This window comes from Coturnix japonica, chromosome 1, assembly GCF_054131305.1.
Source record: "Coturnix japonica strain WE chromosome 1, WE-NBRP24, whole genome shotgun sequence".
Lineage (NCBI taxonomy): Eukaryota > Metazoa > Chordata > Aves > Galliformes > Phasianidae > Coturnix > Coturnix japonica.
The window spans coordinates 12,921,238-12,943,834 of NC_140663.1; the positions used below are offsets into that span (position 1 = coordinate 12,921,238).

The 22,597-nt window shown below is 40.4% G+C and overlaps 1 protein-coding gene across 3 annotated transcripts; it reads left to right on the plus strand.

Moving 5' to 3' along the window:
• The first annotated feature begins 1,620 nt into the window (after nt 1-1,620).
• BCAP29 (B cell receptor associated protein 29) lies at nt 1,621-20,945 on the plus strand. 3 transcript variants are annotated; one of them, XM_085508755.1, is made up of 8 exons: nt 1,621-1,788; nt 2,198-2,301; nt 5,104-5,204; nt 6,307-6,457; nt 10,076-10,211; nt 12,381-12,492; nt 18,523-18,623; nt 19,979-20,945. In XM_085508755.1, exons 2-8 carry the CDS (start codon nt 2,210-2,212, stop codon nt 20,015-20,017), a joined length of 732 nt encoding a protein of 243 aa, XP_085364881.1. In that variant the 5' UTR covers nt 1,621-1,788; nt 2,198-2,209; the 3' UTR covers nt 20,018-20,945. The 3 variants fall into 3 exon arrangements, with proteins under 3 accessions (XP_085364881.1, XP_015706859.1, XP_015706794.1); XM_015851373.2 differs by having other exon boundaries at nt 1,782-1,994; XM_015851308.2 differs by having other exon boundaries at nt 1,782-1,911.
• The last annotated feature ends 1,652 nt before the right edge of the window (nt 20,946-22,597 follow it).

Genomic DNA, 22,597 nt, shown 5'->3' on the forward strand with positions numbered 1-22,597 from the left:
CAGAGCAGAGGGGGAAAAAAAAGATTCATTAGAATCAAAAACACAAATGCAAGGCTTGTGTATTTATTTATTCATTTATTTTAGTAGTGGGGAAATGGTAATTTAGAGGCCTTGAAATACCTTGACCTATTTAGGAACTGAATACTTGATGATTTTGAAGGCAGCAGTTGTTGTGCCTGTGTGATACCAATCATAGAGATTTCTGCCTGAAGTACCAGACCGAGGTTGCAGTTAATATTTCTAGTAATTAAGGAGTGCTTGATCTGGCCAATTAAGTGACATAAAGGTCAATGGCAGTTTACCATCCTGTTATGTGGTGGAATGAATGGCTGTCAGCTAATTTGTATGCCTCCTTCCTCTCATCAATTTGTCTGCATGTGAACACGTTTCATTGCTTTGACACAGGAAAAGTGACAAAAATTCAGTTTAAAAGCCATACTTTGAACAGCCTGTGCTGCTTATGGTACACGTTAAAGAAACCCCCATGGCAGTTCTCAAGAGCAGCTCAGATACTTGTATCAAGAAGGCTGGTCATGCCCAGCTAGGCCAGGTAATCCCTTCCCAAGCAGACAGGTACCTGTTGGAACTGCAGGCAAATCAGCTGAGCTGACTGCCCAGGGTGAAACTGCTGGATGTGACGTGCGACAGCATGAGAAGCTAAAAAAAGCCACAGATAACCCTGGAGGGGTGGCTGGATTTCAGCGGTGGTTACGTGGGAGTTACATGAAAAACAGCTGAACGACAGAAATAACCAAAGAGTTTGGGGAGTCCATTTGGGACTGCGAACTTGCAGGGTTAATGGCGTCCAATAACCATGTTACTACCTGAGTAATACCACACAAGGCCAAGATAAGCAAATTAATGGTATCAGAAATACTGAATGCGGGTATAGATGTAGCCAGACTGAGAACAGGGAAAAAAGATGAGGGTTACTGGGGAGAAATGAGGGGCGTTGTGAGTGGCAAAGATGGCTGACAAATCATAGAATCATAAATGGCCTGGGTTGAAAAGGAACACCTTTTTTCATCCCCCTGCTATGTACAGGTCACCAACCACCAGACCAGGCTGCCCAGAGCCACATCCAGCCTGGCCTTGAATGCCTGCAGGGATGGGGCATCCACAACCTCCTTGGGCAACCTGTTCCAGTATCAATGTGTGGGCACACCATGCTTGAAACCTTGCTATGCTGCTGAAGAACACTACACCCAACACAGGGCAGAAAAGAACTTTCTGAAGGAATATGGTTTTACTCATGAGGTCCAAACAAGACTGCTGGATATTGTCTCAAACTTGTTTGGTAGCTACCATTGTGCCTTTATGGCAGTAATGGCAGTACTTTCTTTGTGAAAACATCTTTATGGAATCTTCATATGTTTTGGAGTCATAGAACACCCCAAGTTGGAAGGGGTCGTTAAGTATCATTGAGTCCAATCTCTGGCTCTGCACAGCAACACCCGAATCTAACAAGCTGGAGACATGGAGCAGTGTGCTCCTACAGCAGACTGCATCCAAACACTGCCTGAATGTGAAGCAAAGATGTTGATTTTAACCGTTCTCAGCATGTAGATGCCCTATGCATACCCCAGCAGAGGAGGGGTTGTGGGCACGCTGCCTGCCGCCACACCAGACCCCAGGCAGTTATCACTGGGATCCCCCAGCCCTATGGGAGTGGGGTTGAGGGGTTAACAGGACAAGCACAGGCCGGCTGGATCCTTCCTCCGCGGCGCTGCCTGCCCCGCTCGTGTCACTCAGCTCCGCCCCGCCGCCCGCTCCGCAGTCCCAGCGCCGGTGGGTAGGGTGGTTCTGCTGCTGCTTCCCTGCCTCCCTGCCCCGGCCCGTTCGCTGGGGCGAGGCCGCGCTCCACCCCCGTTTCAGAACGGCCCGCCGCCATCAGGCCCTGAAGCCGAGGAGGTTGCGAGGGCTGAGCTGCTACGGGGGGGGGAGGACGGGGACAGGCCCGGGGCGAGCGGCGACTCCCGGCTGCGCAGGAGTCAGTGGGGAAGGCGGGAGGAGGCTGCCGCCCCTCTGCGGGCGGTGACGGGGGGCTGACGGGCTGCGGGGCTGCGTCGCATCCGGGGGGCGGTGGAGGAGGCCGGGCCCGGGCGGGACGGGGTGGGGGGAGCCCGTTCGGAGCTCAGGCGGGAGGCCCCAAACCGCAGCGCCGGCCGTGAGTGCTGAGCCCCGCTTTGCCCCGCAGGCCGCAGGGACCATGACTGTCCAGTGGACGGCGGTTGCCGCCTTCCTGTACGGCGAGGTGGGAGTGCTGCTCGTGCTGTGCCTGCCCTTCATCTCCCCGCTGAGGTAGGAGCTCGGGCCGTGCTGGGCTGCCCCGGTCGGGCTGCTCGAGCCGTGTCTGTTCTTATACTTTTTTATCGTTACGAACGTGGAGCTTTGATGCATCTCGGGATAGATGTGAGCTGTGGGGGAGCTGCTTGAGACCTGAATGGCAGGAGTTTCAGGCACCAGAGCCTGTTTTAAGGAGCTTTATGGGATTTTCTTACACACTTCTAATTTCCCTGTCCAGCAGCTGGGCTTCCCGCACTGAGCCCCTCTCGCCTTGCTTCAATGAGAGGGAACTGGCCCCTCTGCTCTCAGCTGGCCTGAAACCTCACTACATGCTCCTGTTGGGGAGCCGTGCCATAACGGGCTGTGTGCTATGCTGTGGGCACAGAGCAGATAAGTCACTCAGAACTCCTTGTAGGCAGCCTTTAGAGGCTTGTTTAAAAACAAACACAGGCTTAGTTTGGTGCAGAAGATGCAGTCAGGGCTGCTGTAGGAAAGGCCTCCGTGTATGTATATGGGAACAAAATAATTCTGGAACACAATACAAATGTTAAGTATAATCCTAAGGCAAATGCCTGTAGTAACAGAAAGAAATACAACAGAAACAAGATGTTCCTGTTATTTGCTGAGGCCTGACTTGGAGTTTGTTTCCTCTAAGTAGCTTTCTGAATTTGGTAGTGCTGTTTTCATTCCTCTGAGGAAACACTGAGGAAATACTGTTAACTTCCCTGCAGGAGGCACAGTTCAGATTTCTTTCCGGAATATCAGCTTAAAAAACAAAAAAGCCCCTTAGATTTGCTGCTGCTGTGGTGCTTTGTAAAGATCTTAAATGTTGCAAAGTTGTTAAATGTTGGCTTTCTTCATCTTAAAGGTATTTTTAGGATGAAGGATGCAGGTTTTACTGTAACGTGCTGGGGAAGAAAACCTAAACCAAAACACAGTCAGAATGTGATCGCTTACACCTGTGGCAGGGTCCTGGCAAGGGCTGAATCCCCTGCAGTCAATGTCACAGCTTATGAGGAGTTCAGTGTTTCAATACAGATTGCAGAGTCCCCATGTTTTCTGTTGTTTCTGAGTCTAAGGTCCAGCTGTAAGAGGGGAAAAGCATGATGGGAGCTGTAATCAGATTATTAACAATGGCTTGTGTGAGGAAACAAGCTGCAAGACTTCATTCAGGCTGATGACACATGCAGGGTATGTTGGCAGTATTGAAACAGGTTTCTCTTACGACATAGATGAGGCCTGGATCTGATCTTTGAAGCTGAAAAGCAAATGCATAATCTGCAGTGTTATAAATAGATATTTATGTTTGGCTTGTAAAATTCATTTATTCTTTCAAACAAGGGTTTGTGGAAGGATGGAATAGCATATCTTTGTGACTTGGTCTGTTACCTTGTTAACAAAACTATCACAGGAATTCTGTAGAATTAAGGGCTGAGTTTAGCTGTTGTGACAGTACCAGAGGGCAGCAGTTCTGCCTTATGCATCTTGGTGGCCTTGAGGGCTGGTTTGGTCCTGAGGGTAATGCGTGCGCAGTCAGAGATGTGAAACTGCAGCTCTTTGAAGTTCTGGTTTCCGGGTCTCAGGCTTCAAGCGAAGTTCCTTGAAATGAGTACATTCTAAGTATAGAAGTGCAAGGCATTCAGAAAGACAGAGCTGTACTGACACTTGGTTGTAACATTGTACTGGTGGCCAGCATTGTAGTTTGGAAGTATATCCGCGTGATTTCTGCTGCCAAAGGCAGTACTGCATTAATAAACATTAATGTTACCTCTTGAGAAAAAATGAGCATGAAAATACAGGAAGACTTTGCAGTAAAGAGATCTATTTTTTAACATTAGTGTAACTTGGCAGCGTATTTGGTCTAAGGTGCGTACATCAGAATCATAGGGTATGAGGCATAGAGATGCACATGTAAGGAGTCAAGCAAGTAGGTTTCATTAGAGTTTTTAACTTGGCTTAATTACAGTAAGCTTTCTGGTTGATGTAGGCTCCAGCTGTCTGCTGTGAAGAGTTTGGGTTATATTGAATGGCATAAACGGGGTTTTTGCACGCAGAATGATAAAATACTTTAATTCTTTTTAGTGCGGAACATGGTTGGGGATGATTACATTCTCAGTAGGTAGAAAACTGCTTTGTTAAAGGATTAATTTTAACAGTTGTTGGAGAACATAAATAAACTTAACAAAAGTTGGAGAGTCTGTCTAATTGATCAGATGGTGACTAGCGTACCTGTGTTACCACCCTTATGGCATAAGTAGGTATTACTTTACTATAGCACCTTGTCAGTGCGGTAGCACTGATACTAACCTGCAGAATCACATTCTAACCTGTGGCACAGCTGATCTGTTGTTATTTCTTTTGGGTTTTAAGGAACTTGTGCTGTAAGTGTGAATTCTCACGGCTTGCTCCACAAATTGGTACTGAAGAGATAACTGTTTAAAGAAAAGTGGTCTCCACCATCCTTAGGCCTCTTCCTGTCTGAGGCTGGTTGTTAGCCGACAATTCATGCTCTTCAAAGACGTTCTTGACAAAATAGAAACGTGTGACTTGTCAGTGTTTTGTCATTTGCAAGTTAGACTGTGATAACAATCCTATTCAGACTCATCAGTGGAAAATATGAGCTCTCTGAAAGATGGTAGAAGCAATCTTAATTCATGGAGGGTTGTTGGTTTGGGGCTTTTGTTGTTATATGGTGGTTCAAATGGCTGTTTAGAGACCTTTCTTAAGTCTCATATCAATAATGAGGCTCTATTCTGTGGGGCTGTTCTACTTGTCTTATAATGTTTAATGATTTTTAATAACTATGTTGTTTTGCAGATGGCAGAAGATTTTTATGATTCCTCTATGGAGCAAAATGGCCGTCTTTTGGAACAAAATGTTCCTTACAATAATAGTTCTACTGATCATCTTGTTTCTTGGTGAGTGTTAAATACTTTTCTAATAAACTAGAAAAAAATAGCTAGTATATGGAGTTCATGGCAGTTAGTTGAGAAGATTCAAGCCTACTGTAACCCAGCTAATTTCTTTAGAAACTCTCCACTAGAATGAAAGAGATCTTGTACTGTGTTCTTATTGGGAATTCAGATACAGTGGCAAAGTAGTAAATGAGGAGCAAAAATGGTTTGGTGTAGGCTGCCGCTTGGTTTCGTTTTCTTGCACAGGGTGTTAGTTACACAAGATGTCTGTTTGGCTGAGCTGCTCAGCCTGCAGTAGATGGCACTCTTTCTCTTGGCTGCTGTTGAAGTAATGCACCAGAAGAAAACATCAAAGCACTGAGCTATTTGAGTACTTATGCTCAGCACAGATACAATTGTTGACTACATTTGTTGGAGCCTATGTAGGAATAAAGCTTTAGTGAAACTAGAGCTTGAATGATGACTGTGCTGACTGCTTTGTGTATGAAGTATTTCACTTATTTCTGCGATATAAATAGTTCTTTCCTCACAGATAGGAGGGAGTTGTTTCCACTGCCTTACAGTTAAAATGCTGTTTAATTCCTGGCTACTGGTGAAGGAGTGCATATGCATGTTCCTGTGTGAAGAAATCAGACTAAGCTGCAATTACATATTCCTAATAATAACCAAAGTAGTGAAACGCAAATAGTTTATAGTCTCTCAAAGTAGATATTTCAATGAATGGCTGAAGATCAAATACCGATGAAATTAATTTACTCTCTTTGATCTCCTATTGGAAACTTTGATTAAAGCTTGCTTTTTGAGTTGGTAGTGGTCACTGATTTTTGAGGAAAATTAGATCTGGGATAAAGCAGTGGCCAGGTTCCTGGTGTCTGGATATAGATGTTGGAAATAACTGTTCAAGTGTGTTTTGGTCAGTGACTTGGCATTGCTCTGGAAATGTGTTATTGCTTCAGTGATTTATCAAGATTTGTCTTTAAGTTTTATGGATAACTGATGTTACTCTTTGATGATCAAAATGTCCAAATATTTCTAGTACTATGCTTATTTTATTGTGAATGCATACCCAGGGATGTGGCTAAGAACAGTCTGTTCTTGTTTACAGATGCTGTTAGAGAAGTTAGAAAGTACTCAGCCATTCAGGTGAATGAAAAGGTTGCAAATGTCAATGCCAATGCTATCGATCACATTCAAATGAAACTCTTCAGGTCACAAAGAAACCTTTATATCTCAGGTTTTTCCTTATTTCTGTGGCTGTAAGTATGACGCTTTATATTGTCTGTGTACATGATTTCTATATATCACATATCTTACAAGAGCTATTGCACAAAGTAATGCAACTAAAATATTCTTAAAAGGCTGAATTTAAGGAATTAGAAGTAGTAAATGTGAGCAGATTGCCAATGTGGCAGTTGAGATCAGAGGATGTAATGTACAATGTCTGAATGCTGGCAGAATGTATGAGCAGCACATAAAATGCCACGTTTGGAATGTTTAAGAAAACATGTATTTTTGCAGAAATTTCTTCAGGAAAAACTAATTTCCTTCATTATACTTTTGCTCCATGTTTTGCTTTCTCCAAAAAAAATTAGCTGGGATTAAAGGGTTCGAAAACTAAAGCACTGTTAAAGCAATCTTGATATGTTGCAAGCTGGTACAATTTCATGTTGCTGTGTTAAGAAGCAAAACTTGAATCTGAAAGCTCGTAGGTAGGAACTATAGTATAATACCCTACCTTTCAAGGTGAGTTTTGGATATTGTTTCAGATCAAGCAAACACTTTATGGCGGCTGATTTAATAGAGTATTATGACCTTAAGCTTGGTATCCTTTTGAGGTTTCTTAAATACAGCGAGTAGCACAGGGTAACAGAAGGGACAACTTCTAACTGCTGATAGCAACCAAGAGTACCTGTAATTCTTCACATGACAACCTGCAAATCTTCTCAGCTGGACAAAGAGGATGTGGACTAATTGAACAAATAATGTGAATGAATAGGAAAATGGTCAGAAGTTTTCTGAGTTCTACGTTATATAGTGACATTGAACAAAGAATGCTGGCCATCTTCTTTCAGTGAGTTGCCTGTCGTTTCCCAGATCTAAAAGGGAACACAGGATAAGAAAATGCCTGGAACGTGATCGACTTGTTCCACCAGTGTGGCTGTTTTGTTACCTGGACAAGTTTGAGGAGCACTGTGTGTGAAGGGACTTCAAGGAAAATATACAAAACTGGAGTACAAAAAATGGAGGGGTGAAAAAATAAAAGCAAAGTCATTTGTTGCCTTGCACAACAGCAATAGAAATGCACCATGCCAGCTATTGATGGGGTGACTGTGAGGTTGTAAAGTTTGCATTCACAAAACAAAAATAGTGAAATTTCAGTCTTGGACTTGGAGAGCAGGTTTTGGCATATTTGAGGATCTTGCCAGCATTACCCAATGGTAGACTATTGTAGAAGATGGAGGCTCGGGAGAGCTGATGGATTTTTCAAGGATGGCTTCCTTGGAAGAAAAGAACAGACAAATCCAGTGCACACAAAGCCGAGTAAACAAGGCAGAAGGCTTGAATGGATTAGCAGTGATATCCAGATTCGTCTGGGGTATGAAAAGAGAAGTAAACAAAATGTGAAAGTGAGGTGGGCTACCTAAGACAGGTACAGAAAACACTGCTTAATTATGCAGGGATAGCAATAGGAAAACTAAAACTCAGCTGGAATTGAAACCAGAGAGGGATGTGGAGGATTGAAGATGCAAAGAAAGCTAAAGAACACATAGGCCCACTGCTCAGTGGGACAAGGGAGTGAATTACAAAGGATGATGGAAAGAATGATGCACAGAGTATCTCATTACCAGCCTTACTTTGTTTTGTTCCTTGCTGATAAGGTCTGCTGTCTGCCCCCCTATTTTTTATTTTACTTATTATTATTTTTTTTTAGCCTTTTGGGAGGTACAGCTGGGGAGAACTTGAGCGAATTCAGTGGCTGGAAACAACCAGCTCAGGTTTAATGAGAGATCGTGCCTGATCATTCCTGTTGCCTTCTGTGACTAGATCACCGTCTATGTGGATAAATGGCAGAGCACATAATGTCAGAGGCATTGCTAGAGTTACACATGTCGTTTCTTTTTGTATTCTGATAGTTAAGTTGGAGAAGGATGGCCTGGAGAAGTGCAGAAAAAGGGGTGTGGGAAATTCACTGGGTGTTGGACTCAAAGGAATTTAATTGGTATTGCATATCCCAAGTGTTGTCTCTCTGGGATTGCTACTGGACCCAGTAGTATTTAATGACCATGCTGACAACTTGAGTGATGAGTTGAAGTGTGCTTCCAACAAGTCTGCAGACTGTAGAATTCCAAACCTGAATGGTGGACATCTTGGTGAGCAGTGCTGCTGTTCAGAAAGCTACACAGGCTGGAGGGATCAGCTGACAGAAACCTCATGTTGTGAAATAAAGGCAGATGAAAAGTATTACCTCTGGTAGTATAACCTCTTGCAACATACAGGCTGGAGGCTAAATGGCAGGGTAAAAAGCATCTTCACAGAAGAGGACCTGGGAGTCCTAGTGGACTGTCCATCGTGTATTGAGCTGTAATAGCAAGGATGTAGCCAGCAGTTCAAGAGAAATGATTGTTTATCCCTGTCTGGTGCATGTGGGACTACTGTTGCAGGACCATGTCCGGTTTTGGCTCCCCTTTATGAAACATTGATACTGGCACCAAGAATGTTGGGCACTGAAGCGTATATAAGGTGAGGCCACAGTTGCTTGTCTTCAGCCTTTGAAAACAGAAGTTGAGGCAGAGACTGTTTGGGTTTGAACAGCTATCTTGTGGGAGATCGCTGAGAAGATGAAGCTAGCTTTTCTTATTGACCCACATCGGAATGTCAGCAGGCACAGACTGAGACCTTCAGCTTCTGATTAAAAAGTATTTTTCTGCTGTTCAGAATGGGCAAATACTACGAAATTCTGCCAGATGTCTGTCTTCGGAGATGGTGGGAACTCAACGGGACAAGGCCCTGAGCGGTCCGCTCTGCTTTCTTTGGGCAGGTCCTCAGACAGGATGACCTCTTGAAGGCTTTTCCAACCTACGTGATACAGTGACTGTTTTAGTCAGGATATTTTACTGACTTTTGGTTGCTGCATCGTGGAATACAATGGCGTGGGAGCCTTAACTTATTATTAAATCCAAAAAAAGTAAGGAAATGAGCTTTCAATGTAAAAATTGGGAAGGCTTACCTTGTGAGTTAACAAGTCTATTAATATGCTTTCAGTTGTGGAAAAAAATAAATTATTAGGATTTTCAGATTGTTTCTTTTTCAAAGCATCTGTATAGTCATATTGCAGGAATGAATTTAGTAGTGCTTTGGCCTTTCCTTGATTCAAAGTGGGTGTGAGAGCTAAGAATAAACTTGACAATATTTTATTGTAAGGCCTTTTATAAAAGACTTATGGTTTTTTTGTTCGCTTGTTTAAATTTAAATGATACTTATGGCCATACTTACTGCTCGGATCTTGTATTCAGAGATTAATCGTGTTTAAAACACAAAGTCAGGTAAGCACATTTCAGCCTTTAAGCAAACAAGCCCCTGACCTCCTAATAGGTGTGGTTTTGGGGAGGAGAGGAAGATTCCTTTATCAGGTTAGAACAGATTGTCAATGTATTAATACCTTTTCAATTGTTTACCTCACTTTTACTATCTTTGGACCTGGATTTTTGCCTTCAGGTGCTTTAAGTAGATGCTTTCACATCTAATGCTAAAAGAGAGATAAATGGGGTTTTTCTTTTTGTGTATTGGGTTTGTTTTGTTGATGCTTTGTTTTTTTGTTTTGTTTTCAATTTGTACTGTAAATTACTGTGCTGTTCACTGTGTTTCTTCACCAGTGTTTTGAGACGTACTGTTACCCTTCTTACTCAGTTGGCAAAGGGCATGTCATCTCATGCCGCTCTGGAAACACAAGTAAACGACGCGACTGAAGCAGCCAAAAAATACCTGGCTGAGAATGAAAGGCTACAGGAGGTATCTTTTAAACATTTTTAGTTATTTCTTACGCACAAAGTAATACAAAATAAGCTGGAGATGATTTGCTACTGATTTTTTTTTTCTGGTGGACAAAGGAAGAATAATTTTCTTACCGTATGCAGTTCAGAATACTGAATAGAAATTTCAATGGGAAACTACAGTAATCCAAGTAAATGAAGGAAGGAAGCTCTGTCTTTCCAATGTGAATTTTGTCTAAGTATTAATACTATTAAAGTGTCTCTAAGTTTAATCTTAGTAAAGTGGGGGACTTCAGGTCAGGCCATTTAGATCAGGGATGTGACAGTCTAGCACAGAGAAGCCTTCAGTACAGCTGTTCTGGTGCTGTTTCTTCTGAACAGGACTTGCTCCAAGCAGTCTTGTCTAGCTTTTTCTGTAGAGTACTGCTGTATTATTAATGAAAACAGTACCAAACATTTCTTACTAAAAAACAACAACCCACCAATGGTCCAAAGACACTTCACCTTTTTTTTTTTCATAAGAGTGGAGGAAAGTAAGCTATGGTTTGTCTGTTGTGGTTTGGTATACAGTTATATACAGGAAGGGAAGTCAACAGGTGTCTGTCTGGATGTATTGAGTCTTGCCATTGGCTACTGTGACTATAGTTCAAAGAGAATGAACTATAAACTAAATTATAGATACCCAAGGTAGGGAGATTCATACAGCATTCTTAAATATGACATGTTCTCAAAATAAAAGTCACAGCAGGTGTGTATTGGTTTCCTTCCACTCTTGTCTAGAGTTGTGTTTATGGTTAAGAGTGCTGGGGTTTTTTGGCTTTTTTGTAATAAATCAAAGGGAACAGTCTCTGGGTAAAAGGTACTAGAAAGATACAAAACAAGGTTGTTTGAGATGTATCATTAAATGAGAATCACTGGAGTGTGGGTGACATACTTCCCAAGTATAAAATGACTCTAAAGTCTGTGAGTCTGGTATTCTGTCAGAAAGGTCCAGACTCCCACCCATAGCCTTGGAACTTGTCTGTTTGCTGCATCCTGGGACACTTTTTCCTCAAATCCCTGCTGGGATTTGGCCAAAAGTCCTCTTTTTGTTCTGCTTTCACTCTTAAGTGTGTTTCCCAAGCAACACATTCTCGTAGCTGCTTGTAAGTGATAGCCAGAAACTGGAAACTGCATTCCTGTTCGTCTCTATTTGTGTTTTTGGTTTCATGATTTGCAAAAGCAGTGGTATCCACAGTTACAACCACCATGCTGTAGCTGGGTCTCCATTGTGCTGGAAATGTTGAGAATTTCATTGGGTTTTTGTTTTGTTTTAATAACCTCATATGGTGTAAGTTCCTCTGTGGCTTGGCCCTCTGCATTTGTGTTCATTTACAAATGTGCTTTGTTCTGCCATCAGAGAGAGAAACGAGCAGTTATATGTAAGGCACTCTGGATTTGAGTGTAAATACTGCACAGCCTAGTTCATCAGGTTCATGCTGTATCCTTTTTAGAAGGTCCATGAAGCACAGGACTTGAGACAAAAGTTGATAGAAATAACTGTATTAATAGAAAGAGGTGAGAGCAAAGTATAGAAAGCAATATGAGACCTCGTAATAAATTGACTATAGTTTTGTTACTGGCAGCCAAATGGAATCCCTTTAAGAATTTACAACTGTTTTTTGCTATTTTGGTAACAAAGATGATGCTTGGTTAGCTACTGGAAGCAATATGGGCAAAGAGTCTAATGAAGGGGTCTAATCCTTAATGTGTAATACTTTAAGGAATTGCTGTTGGAGATTTAGTGATAAGAGCATACAGAAGTAAAGTAGTGCTAACATTTTGAGTATACGGGGAGTAAACTGCTCTTGTGTCTAGTACTTAGAGGGCGTTTCTTGAATCCTTTCTTAGTTGTTACTTGAATTTCAGTGAAAATCTATTCTGGGTGTCGAGATATTCTGAAGATTAAAACAGTAGCTATGAACCTAAGATGATGGATTTGTGACACATAAAACAGGATAACTTAATTAATAGAACTGATTGCACATAAGCGTGACGCTGTCCTCACTGAGTGGTTGTCTGTCCATTATATTAACATATGATAAAACTTGTTGCTTTGCAAGATCAAGGCTGACTTTCTCTGATAGTTTGACGTTAAGACTCAACTAATTTAACCAGAATTAACAGCAGCTTCTATGGATTTTAATAGGCCCTGAATGAGAAAGGAAGCGGTGAAAACAAAGAGGCGGTGGAAACAATTAATGGAAAATTGAGGAAGGAAATTGGACAGCTGAAAGCAGAACTACAGAAGACAACAAATGGTAAATATTGGGTTGGACTTTTTTTTGAGAATAAAGAAAAGATCTTTTCAACACTAAGGGTCAAAAATATAGTCTTGGAATTGCATTAACTATACAGTGTGTACAAACGCTTGGTTTGGAATTTCTTTACATTTGATAAGGGATTGGAAAAATACACCGTCACCACCACCATGTTATAGGAGATGTTTTCATTATGAAAATGTTAGTGATATGATTTGAGCACCTTAGTTAAACTGTAATTTTAAACAAATGGAACTGATACATTCTAATGGTGTTGACTTATCCCCTAAATCTCATTGGTGAAGATACAGAATAAACTGCAAGTTTCTGCAGGCATCAAACTGATCTTTCATGTCATGTAACAACTAAACTCTGTATATAAAATGGGGAAGTATATGGTTGAGTTTTTGATTTTTTTTTAAATCCTTTTCAAGTCTAATAGGAAACATTTCTTGCAATTTATGTCATGACGCATATTAGGAGTTTCTGTGTTTAGCTTGTAAAAACTGCTTTAATGGCAGTCCAAGTTGAAACAGAGCAGATTTTACCTGTTTAGTTCTGTCCTGTTTGGATTTGTCTAGGCTTATGAACATCTACTCATCTGAAATTAGTGTTTTTGAGATAACACTGCCTGCTGCCTTGTAAGCATTAATCAGATATACAGGCTATTACAAAATTTCCTGGCCCCGGATGGCACATTGTCATCAAAACACAGTTCTCCTTTCATATTGCATGGTGCTGCTACGGAGCTGCAAAAAATAGCAACGCCAAATATTGTGTGAAATCCTTTCTGTTGTCCACTGGGGAGGCAAACAAGAACAGAGCTTTTTTTTCAGCTAGGCTTGAAATAGCAAGAATTTCTAAACAGAAGGTCTCATTAATTCACATTCCCAGGCGGGGTTTGATTGTGGGTTTTCCCTCTCCTGCTGTTTTCTTATAGAAATTTAGGAAAGCTACCTTTGGAGTGACAGGATCAATGAAAAATACAAATGTGTACGTTTTCTTTAAACTATCTGATGGTATGTGACATTAATATAATGTAAGCTTTTCAGTCGGTAGCACTTGAGAAAGCGGAGGAATAAATAAATTTACCACATGCTGCTTCAGCTGCGTTCTCTCCACAGGCTGTTGTCTACCTAAAAGATACATAAATTAAGGCATGCTTGAGTCTTTTTGCTGGGGGGGGATAAGTAGGGGAGAAGGTCTTAATGAATCGGGAAACATTTACAGCCCTTTTCCTGTTGCCACCCCCTTTTGCAGCCTAAACCTCAAACAGAAAATATCATGGTTACCTTAATTGCCATCATCAGTTAGATGGTGTGGGGCTATGTCTATCTTAGGTTTCTTTAAGTTTTCGTATACCTTATTTTGAGCAAACTGATATCCAGCAAACTAGAAGTACTTGATAACAAACACTAAACCCATCTGTAGACACAGCCTTCAATGGAGCATTACTCTGCATGTCAGTTGAACCTACTGGTTTCTTTTGAAACTTCTCCAGTTGAGCAGGTAAATGTTGAGATTATGCTCCCTAAATGTGAGAAATGCTTCACATAAAATCAAAGTTGGGATTGTTACAAAGAAATAAAACAAGCTTTTCAATTTTTTACATGCTGTTGAGCATGACTGAAACGTAACCTTTCCCCTGTGTCCACAGAGTCTAGTTCCTGAATTTCTGGGGGCATTTGAGGAGGAGATTAAGAATATAGATGGCAGCTCAGTTTGAAACAGAACAAAACTAATAAAAAAAGAAAACTTCCTTTTTTTTGTTTTTGCTGTAACATCAGTAAGAGTTGGGAATTTGGGTTTTTCACTCAGTAGTTTCAAATATCCATTTGTCTGGTTTGGTACATTTGTAAACCTACTGATGTGTGGTGATAGGATGATTCATTGATAGTAGGATTGAGAGGTAGGGGGTGCCTCAGTGGAGCGGTACTTAGTACTCGTCAGTTTAGCAACAGATTAGTGCTGTGGCTTGAAGGGAGAGGTAAATTTTCTGTAAGGTTTTGAAACATGTTCTTTATAGCTTCTGGCAAAGAAAAGACCCTTCCTGAAATTCCGAGTGAAATTGTAACATAGACAGTACATGTTAGAAACTTCAACTAGATTCATCTATATATTCTGCTTTTTACCTTCTATGGGAAGTGCAATCTGCCTGTTTTGTTCAGCTAACCACAAAAGAAGTCCTAAAGTAAGATATTTTGCAACTTAATGTTCTGGGCAGGTGGAGAGGTGTGTACAAGGCAAGGAGACTGAGTAGTGAAGTTCCTTCATTCTGAAGGAAGATTGGAATGAGCTGTCAAAGATTTCAGCCGGTTTTGTTATATTTTCAAAATTAATTTTCTTATCCCCATTGAGGCCTTTTTTCTCTTTAAAATGAAGGAAAAGGGGGTAGGTTTTCTCTCCTTTATTGCAGACCCACATGCTGGTGGCTTTATAGGCACCCAGCAGTGGCACCAGCACTTGTAACAGCCTAAGTCCATTTTTAGCATACCTAGACATGTAATGACTTGACTTGTGAATAACTTTGAGATGGTGTTTTACTGATAAATGTCTGTTACAAAAAGTGTCTCAAGGATATCTAAAAGTGAGTAATTCTAGCACTGTTCAGTGCAGAGGTGAGAATATTTTTCCTGCTACACATTAGCTAAATTTTTAACAAAACTTTGAGACAGTTGAAAGCTGTTTGTAGCTGCTGATGTCAACCCTATGGGATCTTTCTGGGAAAGGGAAAGATAATGCAACATTGGACAGTAATAGGTAACTATATTGTGCATTTTGTGTTTGTTGTTGTTTGGTTTTTTTTTGTTTGTAAATTCTGACATTACTGTGGTGGTCATATATCCAAAATGCTAATTGTGACAAATGTAGTCCGTGTAGTATTGGTATGTTGCTTTGTTTGTACTGAAATTGATCGAAGAAGTTATAACAGAATAAACCATCACCAACTGAAGATGAGGATAGAATTAAAAGAAGCTTCACAAAGCAGCTATCCTGACAGCTATCCTTTGACTGAGGTCATGAGTGGGACTTTGAGTGCATTGACTTTGTTTCCTCACTCACAGCTGTGGGAATGCTCGTGTTTGAAATGCCTGTTTGTAACTATTGGGACCCTTTGGGCAGGAGGGAGACTTGTGCAATGCTGTATTATTTCATTTTTCTGCTATCTCAGGTCATCTTTTTGGTGATGCTGTTCTAGTGTATGGTAAAGGCTTCCACCTTGTTTACACAACAGAAATTCATACAGGACAACTGGTATTGATTCGGACTTGCAGCGGAACAGAGCTGATGTCAGAATCTTGACTAGTTCGTTGACATTAGGTTCTCAACTCTTTTAGGTACTACTGAACTTCAGCTATTTCCTTAAAATACTCTTTTTTTTATGTGCATTGTTGTTCCAGACATACAATGAGGGCAGGAGAAGATTCTGGTAAAACTCCTGTGAGTCCTTTAATGAGGTTTGTTTTGTGCACAGGATGCGTCACAGGTACTTCTGTTCCTTGGTTGTGTAGCACCGGAGGAGACTGAAGAGAACAAGAGTATATGTGTGGATATTTGGTTTTGAAATAGTTTTTAAACTATTCTAGACTATTCTAGAAAATATGCATGTAAAGACCTACAACATGAAGATTGTTGGAAGGATAGAAGTCATTAATATACACATTGTGAAAGCATGTCATGGAACTTGTTGCCACTGGTGCAGATTCAGCTTGGCCTTCATGTTGTCAGGCAGGCTGGTGACATAAGGGAAAGCAGCGTATGTGTTGAGCTTCACTGAAGCACCGCTCAAGTTCTTACAGACACAAAAAATCATCCTTTGTCAGCTTTCCTTTGTAAGGTGGGAAGAGGAGATATGGGGCAGTGAACTGAATTAATTGGCTGTGGTCACCTTTTATTGAGGTGATGGCAGAGGAGTGCTTAGGAACAAAGTCTGCTTTACTTAATTTTACCTTTTACAACCATGAAATTGTAACTATGAGAGCCACTGCTTACTGTCACATCAAGAAATATTTATACCTGATGACTCAAAGGGATGGTGCTGTGTACAGCAAGCGTGGTTTTCTTTATACAAAGGCTTAGTGACTATTTCTCTCTCTAGTCATGTTAACTTAGGAGCTTACATTTACACCTCCTTGTGTATTTGCTTGGTAGGAACAGTCAGCTGTTGAGTTTTGCTTGCTGCCATTCCAGCTGCGCTGGCTCCTGTGAGGCAAATCAACAGGTCAGATGGAAGCTGGAAATAATAACTGGCTGTATTATGCAAACAAAGTATTTTCTGTTTTATAGTGGTTGGGTGTTCCTCTGATGCAATCCTTATGGCAAACAGTATACCTGTATCATGGATATAGCTGTAGTGCAGTGTTCATATCTTGGCAGAATAGCAGAGCAGCTGTGTATGGAAAGCCTCAGTTGCTTGACAAAAAGTCATCCAGAGAAGCTGGCATGATGGAGAATTCACATTGTCAAAGATATGGCACTCCATTTTATTGTGTCCACTAAGTCCAGTCCCTGGGGATGCTTGAGGCGGAGGAGATTAAGAATGTAGGTGGGCTACATTAACAGTGTCACCCAGCAGGCTGGCTTTCTTATCCATAGCCAACACAGGTGGAAAGGACAGTCTGCTCTTTGCTCTTTGTTCTTCTGAGGTTGGGTGAGTTGTTCCTGTCACACATCTGTTTTGGTCAAAACATTGAAGCACGGTACTGCCTTGTTTGCTTTCTTGATTTGCAGATATTTTTAGACATTTTGTTCATACTTTAATGATACAGTTGTTTGTGGTTGCAACTAAAGTATTATTCTGCTGCTTATAAACAGCTAAATAGCATTAGTCACTAGTTGTCCTCTTCAGAAACTGAATATTTTTTACAGTAACTGAACAAACATAACTTCAAAGGCAAATGTAGCAGAGGTGAAATTCTACATGGATGTGCTTTTTGCCTACAACTTAACAATCAGAATCTTAACCATTTGTCACATATTCTCTTCAGAGCGATTTCTAAATTTTACTATCAGTACTTTAAATAGTAGCAAGAAAGGAGAGAAGGTCAAATGGAGTAAATACGATACGATTTTCACTTACTGGCTATGTGGAAATCATTGTTAATTCCAAATACTGAGATCGTAAGAAAAAGGTTTTTGCATTGGTGACATCAAGATTGCATTAAAGGGATATGTGTGCAAAGTGAGGTGAAAGGAGTGATGTAAGGATACAGAATTAATTTTTGACCACGATAGAATCAATAAGCTTAAATGTAATTAACTTCGATAGACCAGAATTGCAGGTAAGTGAAGTTAATATTATTGGAAGAACTGTTGCAGACTGATTTTTAATTTTTATTATTATTTTAATCTAAACATCAAATTAAAAAATGAAGAAACAAAAAAGACAGAGGAAGGGAATCTTCTTTTTGGCATGTGGGAAAGTGGTCAGAGTCTGTGTCCTGGTGTCTCAGGGATCAAGAGTAAGCTCCCTAAGTGGAACACAGCTCATACTGAAGTGCTTGTTTCTAGATGCTTACAGAAAGCACATCTAGTAGCTTTTCATCTTTTGAGAACAGGCTCTCAGAGAAGTGCTGCAGTGTGTGGGAGGTCTCTGGGGAAGAGCAGTCTGTTTTCAGGCAGCTCATGGGCAAAGGATTGTGCACACTGTTGGCATCTGGATGAGGAGCTACAAGAGATGGTTTAGTGGCATGTGATAGCAACGGTAATGGGAAGACAGCTGGACTAGATGATCTTGTAGGTCATTTTTAATCTCCTGCAGTATGGCATAAGACTACAGTCTCATCATTTACTCATTCCTCTCAAAGTTTACTGGTTTTGCCTTTACCTTTTCATACAGCAGCAATATAAGTCATTTTCCTTCCCTTCCCTGTCCTCATCTGTTCCTGTGTCCTTCTGGGATGCTCCATTCTAAATTTCAATTTTCACAAGGAAGGGCTGTCAAGTCTGGTGGAGCACTGACATGTGAGCAGAGCTCTGAAGTACAGCAGTACAGTTAATAATTAAAACACAAATCCTGATATTTTACAGCTCTCCACAAGGCAAATAATGAAGTGGCAGCAGTTAAGAAGCAGTCTGAAGGCCTTAGAAGAGAATATGACAATCTGATGAAAGAATACGAACGACTTCAGGTGGGTGTTTCTGTCTCACCATGTGAGCCCAGTGTTCTGAACTGCGCTGCAGAATTCTGTTTGTTAGCTATTTACAATGCAAAGAATTTACCAAAACCTGTAGTACAGCATAAAGTTGAAATGGGAAGCACTCCTTGAACTTCATTAAACACATAAAGAACCGTAAAATTTTGTTGTGAAAGAACTGGATGGCAAAGCTACTTGCATTTTCTTCTTTGCACTTCAGGTCATCTACAGACACTATTTTCATGTCCTTTGAGAGCTAAGATTCAGTTTTGGACCAAACTGAAGCTCCTAAGAAAATGATAGCAGTGGTGTGTGTGGTATATACATAGTTTATAGGTGTCATTGTGTTTTGTTTGCTCTTTAAACATGCTTTTGCAACAGTGAGTTATAAATGTTGCAGTGCTGTTACAATGCAAGAAGAAAAAAACTGAAACCGCCTAAGCTAAAGGCAGGCAAATATAAAAATTCCAAGTGAAGTACAAAATAGAAGTTTAATGAGCTCAGACTGTATTAGCTGTTTGATAAGGGTTGCATATGTGCATGGCAATAGTATCTGTAACATATACGGTAGTTATTTCAGGTAGAACTGGAACCCTGCATGTTCTTTTTGTCTATGAGGTGTTTGTATTTTTCTTGCTAACATCTTCCTGACCCTGTTAATTTGGGTTGAAATTGATCAATAAATGTGAATGTTAGTCTGTTTACAAGTAGTGGCCTTGAGAGAAACTACATTGATGTTAAAATTCTGGTGACCATTTTGCAAGAGGAGCAGTTCAGTTTGTTGGTCATATATTAAGAAATCAGCTGATAAAATTGCAGAATTGAGCTGGTTATAATTCTGTGTTGTGTGAAGCTCCCTACTGCTTTCTCTGCCTCATCCTGTCCTTTAGGGACTACTCAATCAGTTTGTGCTCCAAAGTTGAGACCACCATCTATGTGCTCTCTTTGTGCTTCCCTGTGTAGGAGTCCTGCTGCATTTCTAGCAGTTTTATGGTCTGGTGCGCACATCCTTATGGTTTTGAGTTTACCTCTGACTGAGAAGTACAGGAGGTACTGAGTGCGCAGTAGATGCAACCAATTTATCCCTAGGAGTTATTAGTAGAAAGCATTTACTGCTTAGTTTGCTGCACAGTTCAACCGTAATGTGATCAGAGGAGAAGCAGGCTACCTGGCTGTTAATATATTAGGATCAGAAGCACATGTTATATGGGGATGGTATGGATGGAACTGCAGCTTTGAAGAGTGTGTGGTGAACAAAGCAGATACAACTACAAGGGGGCAAAACAGTGCATCTACCATCATGTCTTCCTAAACATAAAATGTGATTTATTTTTTTATTCTATTTTCAGAATGCTTCAAGTAAAGCGGAAGACAGGAAAGACCTGTAAGTGTGCCTCGGGCAGGTGGTATTGGCATAATTGTTTCAGTGTGAAAAGCCTCATGCTGCTTAGGCTCCTGATGTGCATCTGAAACAAAGCTTGATTTTTCTGAGAAGCACGTGCACTGCTGGTCACAATCTTGATTCCACTAATATATCTTGGTTGCCAATATATTATTTGTTTGAAATAAAATGTTTAGTGGTTTACCAGGTCTACCAAGGAGTTTGTCACTGCTCTTGAGAGTTAAAACGTGAAAATCTCTCACCTGGAGCAACTGATCTCCAAGCTCTCACCTTCCAAAATGGTAAAAGATTAATGCACCATTTGCTTGTAACATTTGAGTGGGATTGAATGTCACGCTGAATGACAAAAAACAATTACTTATACAGACATCATTTGCAACACCTTGTTGGAATCTTCAAAAGTACATTCACCAGTGGACTGAAGAAGCTTTTCATCAGTCATTGGCTTTCCATGGAAAACTGAATGACAATCAATCTAAGGAAAGTAACTAAATAAAGGAAAATATTTTGAAATCCATCCTGCCAGTTTCTGGCTTTCACTGAGCTGCAGGGATGAGCTTATTTTAACAAGTGATATTTTGCATTATTCTGGCTTTTTTTTTTTCAATTTATGGGGTTACATCGGTTTTCATAACCAAGGTTTTGCATTGGTTGTTATTAATATTCTGTATTTTTACACTGTTTACACATGCTTACTCATTTATTGCCACCTAACTGCTTTTGCCTTGCTAAAAATCCTTCTAAAATGTTGGAGGGTAGTTGTGTTGGTTCGGGTGGTTTTATTTTTTGTTTTATTTTCATGAATACAATACCTCAGAATAAATGTGCACTGTTCTGCATAAGCCCTCTTTGGCATTCTGAAAGTTGAGTTTTTTGTTGGATATGTTTGTTATATTAAAGAGATTGCTGAAGTTTGTGAGTGTCGGTTTATTCATGTAAGTGTACTGTCTTACCAGAGATGTGTGTTTATGCCCATAGACAAAGAACAAAATGCATTTCTAACTTGGTGATACTGAGATTCTAGAAATACAGCCACCTTCTTCATCAGGGTAATTTGGATTGCTCTGGAAATAGTACTCAACTGTGTGTAGTTGAGTACTGTGTACTCATGCTGTGTGAAAATTCTACAAAGCATCGTAGCATACTGAGAAAGGATGCTTAAAAGAAAAATAGTTCAACCTTGCAGATGTAGAAAGTACTTAGAGAGATTCTATGAAACTGCAGATTTGTTTGTTTCAAAACTTCCCAGATTTGAAGTAGCAACCTCACCTCTCCCCCATTTTTGGAGATGTCATTATACGTTTGCTTGTTTGTTTTTTTAATATACTTTTTTCAATTGCTCTGTAATATTTAACAGAACGTTATCCTAATTTTGCATTCTGATCCAAACACTGTGGTTGGAAGCCTGGGAAGTGATGCTGCTTCATCTTAGAAGACTGGTTCTGGATATCAAAGACTAATGTTTGTGGATCTATCAGTTCTTTCTAGGTTCTACAATAGTCTTGTATACTTTAAATTCTCTCTATGTGCATATATACACACACATAAATACAAACTATTAAACTCTCTATAAAAGGATAACGTGTGTGTGTAAGCAAGTATGGCTTTGAAGAACAGAATTAACACTGTCCCCCCACATATCACCTAGTGTTTTTTTAGACTGAAAACAATAGTGAGCAGTACTTGTTTTGCTATTTATTGTTATCTACTCATTGAAATTCAAGCATTTCTTCCTGTATTATAAGTAGATAGTTAGTAATATAAATGAAAGCCATCATCAAGTGTACTCTTTGTCTATGATTGTGTATCTTAGAGTAATATGGAACAAAATGGTTGTGCTTGCACTGATGTTATCGATACTTTACCTTGAGTAGAAAGATCAGATGCTTCACCCTTCTTGCTGTAGGGCATTACTGGAGTTTGAAGGCATGCATAGTGGTATGTACGACTTTCATGGAAGCTGAAGATCGTACATAGTATTTCTAAATGTGCAGTATGCATTCAGCACGTGATGCTCATACTACCCTTTGTAATTACACCACATACCTCAGCCTGGCACTTCCTATTGCCTAATGGGAAGATAGTGATTGGCTCAATGAGAGAGTGTAGAGGCAGCTTTTGGGGGCAGAAGTTTGCCCCCAGAAGTTTCAAAATATTTCATCAGTGTTCAGAACCTGTGGGAATTTGGATTGATCAATTTTAGGTAAAACTTTCTAGTCAGTAGTATTTTACATTATAGGTCATGTACTGGGAAAAAGTAAACTGAACTTGCACTCTTTTAACCCTCAGACTTTGAGGCAGTTTGGTCAATCTTTGCCTGTTTTGTAGGAAAGAGTTAACAAAGTTCTCTGCTGCTGTTGATGGGATCAAACAACTTCTGTGTTTCTGAGGTTTTTTTCCTAAACTCTTTTTTTTTTCTGCTGAGTCAAGTAAGCAGTGAGGTCATGGTGGGTGCCTGAGAACTGACCCGAATATTAATAGACTTAACTCTGCTTTTCCCTTAAGGAATGCATTTGGTGTTAACTGGATTGAATTTTTCAGCATTGAAAATAACATTTGTATTTCC

Excerpts from the sequence above, each read along its gene's own strand:
- BCAP29 (XM_085508755.1), top strand. The coding sequence starts at position 2,210 with ATGACTGTCCAGTGGACGGCGGTTGCCGCCTTCCTGTACGGCGAGGTG. Across the intron at positions 12,493-18,522 it reads ACTACAGAAGACAACAAATG|CTCTCCACAAGGCAAATAAT; the intron begins GTAAATATTGGG and ends GATATTTTACAG. Across the intron at positions 18,624-19,978 it reads AAGAATACGAACGACTTCAG|AATGCTTCAAGTAAAGCGGA; the intron begins GTGGGTGTTTCT and ends TTCTATTTTCAG.